Here is a 6,000-nt window from a genome sequence, read left to right as displayed (position 1 = left end):
CCAGACTGAAGAGGCCCAGTTCCTGCAGTCTCTTCTCATAAGAGATGCTCCAGACCCGTAATCATCTTTTTAACCCTCTGGTGGACCCTCTCCAGTATGACAGAGTAAGGTGTTTAAAAACCTGCTGTTGGGAGGGCTTTCGCCACGATCTTTTCCAAGAGCAAAGCACACCCGTGTGCACCAGGCAAGCCTGTGAGGCGTGGGATACCGCCCTCCCCTGCCGGGTTTCCAAGGGAAGGCGCGGGTTAGGCTGGGCGGGGGACCTCCGCCGCTGCCTTGCCCCTCCACCCGGGTCACCACGGCTTCGTCCCGCCACATCTGCACCGCGGGGCGGGGCAGGGCAGCCCCCGCCTCCGCCAGGGGCCACAAGCGCTCTGCCCGCGTCCTGAGGGGAACCGTATCCCGCGGAGCCTGCTCCCTGCAGAGCCCGCACCGAGCAGCCCCACTCCCCGCGCCCACCCCGCCATGGCGGCGAGAGGCTCCTCCCGGCATGCCCAGCATTTCCCGGCCGCGCTGCCGGGAGACGGCCGCCGGGGCGGGGCGGGGAGGAGCGGGGCGGGAAGGGGAGGATGCTGCGGCCGCCGCGGGGCGAGGCGGCGGGGGCGGCAGGAGTAGCGGTACTTGGCGGCATAGAGGATGCGGCGGCGGTGGTGTCGGCAGCAGCAGGCGGAGGAGCGGGGAACGATGCGGTGCTGCGCGGCGGGTCCGTGGCCGCACAGCGCCCTCACCACGCTCCTGCTGACAGGTCGGTCACGGCGCGTCTCCCCGCGGCGAGCGGTGGCGGGCCCCGCCCGCAGCGGCCAGCCTGCGCCGCGGTGCTCCCTCTGCTTGGGCTTGGTGTCCCCTCCCGGCGGAACCGCCCCCCCGCCTCGCCCTCCGGCTGCGGCTCGCTGCGCGCCCTATTCCCGCTGCTCCGTGCTCCCTGTCAGTGCGGGGTCTGGGCTGTCCCAGCATCCCCCCATGCCGCGGCTCCCGCGGCTCCCAGAGGACGCTCCACAGGCGGTGCGGGGATGCGGCCTGCGTGCCCCCGCCCCAGGACCGCCACAGCCCCTCCCGGCACGGCGGGCGCGCCCGAACGCGGCCGGGGCCCGGGCTGAGGGAGCCCGGGGGCGGTGGGTGAGACCGGAGCGGGACTGCCGGCGGGGCGCGGGAGCCAGGCCTGCCTCAGAATCGCTGGATGGCGCGGGAGGCTCCGCTCCCGAGGACTGGGCCGGGCCCGCTGCGCTCCTCTGGTCCCCCGACCTGGTGCCTGACGCGAGAGACGGGCTGTTGTGAGTACGGGGTTGTCTTTTGTGTTGCCCTTCTTCTCCGTTATTTCCCATCTTGACCACTTAGACCAACCGAGCCAGAATTGGGAATTCAGAAAAAGTCTTGATCCTGGTCCCTGAAAGCTATATAATAGCTTTCATGCAGTAGCTAGGATTTTCACCTACAAGGTTCTTCACAGTGAAATACATCCAACAGCTAACACTTAATAGCAGGCCAGCCACAGGACTGCCTTTGTGAGACTTGTTACACCAGGAGTAAGTTAACAGCAGGAAATCTGTTTGGGTTATTTTGAGTTCTGAGAGGTCAGTGGTGAGTTATCTGCAAGCAGTCTGCTCTATATTCTCTTGAATAGTATCTAGGTACCCTCCTGGTACCCTCCTAATACCCTAGGAGGAGGTACCCTCTAGGTACCCTTCTTTTATTTATGACCATACTTGTCATAGGTTATTGGTAGCAGAATTGACATGGAGGCACTGGATATATTAAAGATGTGGTAAGAACTTAAGTGCGAAGTTGTTCAATGTGAGGATAAAACTTCATTTGTTAGATGCAACACACTGCTTTTCCCTTTTCTGGAAATTTTTCCTACCTCTTCTGCCTTCCCCTCCATGACTGATTGTGGCATAGCAACCAAGCAAGAACTAGGACAATTGAGAATAAGCTTTCAGTATCAACTGAAATAATGTTTTTTACAAAGGTCAACTAAATGACCTTATAAAAGCTGAGTTGTGAGCTTAATCTACAAGTCCTTTCCAGGCTACATGGTAAGGGAAGAGGTCTTAAAGTTTTTTCATGATAACTTTTCCACTTAGACCTTTCTAAGGTTGGTTCAGTGAGATTTCATTAGTTAAAACAGAAGAATATGTGGTTTGAAACTGATGTAAAAAAGGAGGAATGAACTTTAGTTCAGTTACATTCTTTTAAGAGATATCAATATAAAATTTATTTTTCGGCAAGGTGAAGATTTGTAGTATGTTCCTGATCTGAATGAAGCTGTCCCAGGAGCTCACCTGAGCTCCCCTCCATTCTTCCTAAGTAAAGAAGTTCCAGTCTTGTCTGCTGGCTCAAAGATGCATTGCCCAGAATGAAAATCCATTCTTTTGAATCCTGATCTTAGGTAAACTGTAAAGTACTGCAGCATTACTTAATAAGGCAAGAGACATCTGACAGACAAAATGGCATGTGAGAAGTAGCACAGGACTTCTAAATAGAGTTCTTTTAGTTCTCCTTAACTAATATGGATTAGTTTTTTCCATTTATGTTGTAGCACTTCATCTACAGAAGAAAGTTAACTTATGCTTTTTGCATTTCTTAAAGATGTATGAAAAAAGGCTTTCTAGAGGAGGATAACTGCTGTCACAAGTCAGAGGGGTTGTTTGCCTCTCACTTCTCCCTGTCCTTCTTGAGGCAAAATACTATTTCATCATCCAGGAATTTCATGAGAATTAAGAATTTAAAGGTTGTAAGAGTGATTTCAGCTGCTCCTAGGGGTCTGGTATAGTAGTCAAATTGAAGGCATTGACTCCCAAATGCAAGCTGATGATGCTTCACTGCTAGAAAAACATGGGACTTTGTTGTAAGAAGTGATATATAGGATTAAGCATTTCTACTAGAAACTAATTAGGCGTTCTTTGACTCTAGCTTTATAGTAACAGACTTCCTAGAAGTTTGCTAAATTACACTAGTAGAGCTGTCTGTCATATTAGTTTGGCAGAGCGATGAGTTGCCCCCATATTGTGTATCTGCAGAGAGAGTGGTTATCAAAACTTTGTTTGAGTGACTGTGGCCAGTGGTTTTGCCCTGTATTTCTGCACTTAGAATTAGTTGTCAGTGCCCATGTTGTCCCTGGAACCCTTGTTTCATCCCAGGAATAGGGAATTGTAGAGCAATGGAGTTGTATTCTCCTTTCCCTATAAAGGGGTCAAAATGAGGAAGAAGCTCATTAGTTCTCACTTTGCAAGCTGTGGTTATGTGGTCACATTAATTTGTCATGAGGCTGCACTGCTGCCAGAAAGCATTCTCCAGACCTTGCACAGCTAGGGATTATTTGCTGCTTTCCCTGGTGACAAATAACGCGTATGGTGATACTAAGGATTGGGTCACCTGGCTCAAAACTAGTCGACCCACAAAAACAGTTCAGTGAAGTGTATGTACTGCCCAGGACTGGTATGGGATTGTTTCCACTGGTGTGTGCTAGGTGATGAAGAATGTGCTGGGAGTGCCTCCTTTGAGCAGGGCTGCAGACGTGCCTGTTTAAAACAGCTGTGAAATCGCTGGCTGGGGCGGGGATCCAGGAGGCTGAACCAGATCCCTGCACTTGTCCTGCTGTTGACAGCAGAAGTGCCGTTGGCAACACTCCTCTGCTAGGCCGCACCCTGTGCAAGGAGGCAGAACATTTCACAGATGGTCTGGTGTTTTCAAACTAACACCACAGCACACCTGCCCTTTTTCCTGATATGGGTGCAAGCATAAGGGCAGAGAAGCAGGTTTCCTTCCAGACAGCCTCTGGATGTCTGCCTGCCTATGAAGATGCTGTCTGTACTAGTAATGTGAGCCAGGTCAATACAGACAATCTACTGTCAATAGGTACTTACTTGAATAAGTAATTACAGGAGGGGAAAAGTAGCTGTTCCATTAATATGCTTTTCATTACAGAAACACATTATTTATAGGCAGTACATGGAGATATCTTAGAGGTCCTAAGGCCAGACAATAAGAAGTCAGCTTTATGGCAGAAGATGTAACTGTTCAGTGTGTAGAGAGGGTTGTTTTTGCTCCTTAATGTTTTTAGATTTGGTTGGAAGTTCATTAAAGTACTTCAGGAACTGCAGTCACTGAAGTAAAACCCTTTCTTTAGAAGAAAGATTATTTCCAATCAAAGAAAAAATAATTTAAAACCTAGACAAGAGTATCTGTTTTTTTCAGTATCTGAAGAGCTTTTGGATTCTTCCTGAATAGAGAGTGATAAATTTACAACCGTCACTGAGTTTAGAGTGTCTTCCTTGGCAGACTTCTAGATGAAAGAAGGGAGTTGCTAGTTTTGATTACTTCCATAGGAATTTGAATCTGTGTCTAAATGTTGTTACAATTGCAGCACAAATAGACAAAATGCCTTTTAAATGTAGGCTATTTTAGTGACACTCCAAGCCATGAAAATGAGAAGTTAGAAAGAACAACCTACTGAGCAAACAGAAATCTTAGTGTATTGAAATCAACAGCTTTTCTGAATCCCTTAGTCTTTCAGAACAATTGCCACCTCAGAAATCTGGAGTGCAATTGCTGGGATACCCTGATAGTTTGTATCAAAAGATGATAGAAATGTAGGAGACATCCTGGTGGCCTGGCCATACCTCTTGGTTACACTCGGGCTGGAATCACAGGAACTGACAGTGTTTTCCTCACCTTTGTGGAAATGCTAACCTAACTTGGTTCTCTTGTCAGGCCTGCAGTAGGAGGGGGAATGGTGGTGGTGGGTAAATGCTACTGTTAATGAATCAGGAGGGTTTTATTCTCCCAGTAGTTAATTTGTAGCATTCCCATGGATGCAAATACTGAAGTTTAACAGGGAGACTGACAAATGCTTTATTTGGTTACTTTCCTTGAATGATTTAGGAGAAATGTTCTGATGTTACAGTAACCAGTGGATAGCACAGGAACAGATGGAAAACTATTGCCTACTGAGTAAAGATGAATAAGAATAGAGCCGAGAAACATTTCTGGGGTTGATTTGGACTTTTAAACAGTTTAAATAACAGGAATGTAGATGGGATCTGAGCAAACTTCAATGGAGAACTAACACAAATTAATTCCTGTTTCTAACATAGTAGCTGTTGTTGAAGAGGGTTAAAAAATACCCAGTCTCAATGTGAATTTCCACTGAGAGAATCCCTTCTAATTAATAGTAAATTTCTGCCATATAGTACCTAGTATGCAAGAGGACAGTGCATGGAAGTTGGAAGAGGAGGGAGAGTAGGTGAGTGCTGCAACTTCTGCCTCCTTTTATGGAGCATATGACCAACTGGGCAAGTATCTGGTGTGGCCACCAGTGGATCCTCAGTAACTGTCTGGCTACAAGCTTTGATTTCAGCTGTCGGTCAAGCAACTTGCAGGTGGTTCTCTCTTCACAGATGTTTCACTTCAACTTATGGTGTCAGTTTCTAACTGTTTTGCTGTGTAGTTATCAGCAGTCCTTCAGAAAAAATGTGCTGTGTATGGATCTGCACTTCCAGCTCAGAATTCAGAGGAAGGACTGAGCCAGATGGCATATGCAGTAGAGGAGTGCAAGGGTAGCTTTTTGCAATGGGCCTGTGCCACAAGAGGGGCAGTGTAAGCATGGCCCGAGTCCCTGGCCTGTGGCATCAAAGTAACAAACATCTGTTTATGTCAGGTCCTAGGGGAAGGTGGAGGTGTAGGAGAGAGGGGAAGTGGCTGGATTTGATAGCTGGAGCTATGTGCTGCTTTAATAGTAGGAGAGATGGGCTTGAGATGCTGCTTCAAAGAAGGAGTAAAAGGATAGGTAGAGGTGCAGGATACTGTTTGGAGATCAGAGTGCAGTAAAGAAATGGGGAAGGTGAAATTGGTCCATGGTACTAGTGTCCTTTTCTGATTGTTATGTGGTCAGAGATTGTTGTGGGTATCCACTCTGTTAAATATTTAGTGGCTAAGTATTATGCAAATATACTTTAAAAAGGGAAAAAAAGAATATAAATTAATATAAATGTGATTTTTATT

At 47.8% G+C, this 6,000-nt stretch overlaps 1 protein-coding gene across 10 annotated transcripts in view; it reads left to right on the top strand.

Annotated features, from left to right (window-relative positions):
- The first annotated feature begins 575 nt into the window (after positions 1 to 575).
- The window catches only part of SGCE (sarcoglycan epsilon), a 32,969-nt gene continuing 27,544 nt past the window's right edge, over positions 576 to 6,000 (top strand). For 5 of the 10 annotated variants that reach the window (XM_053961420.1, XM_053961808.1, XM_053961166.1 and 2 more), the window contains exon 1: positions 576 to 745. In XM_053961420.1, the coding sequence (XP_053817395.1) occupies positions 637 to 745 (109 nt within the window). In that variant the 5' untranslated portion in view covers positions 576 to 636. The remainder of the gene's footprint in view (positions 746 to 6,000) is intronic. The other 5 variants (XM_053961567.1, XM_053961649.1, XM_053961718.1 and 2 more) reach the window with 2 other exon arrangements.

Source organism: Vidua chalybeata, chromosome 1, assembly GCF_026979565.1.
Source record: "Vidua chalybeata isolate OUT-0048 chromosome 1, bVidCha1 merged haplotype, whole genome shotgun sequence".
Lineage (NCBI taxonomy): Eukaryota > Metazoa > Chordata > Aves > Passeriformes > Viduidae > Vidua > Vidua chalybeata.
Note: the sequence above shows the minus strand (reverse complement) of the source record. Positions and strands in the feature narration are given on the sequence as shown.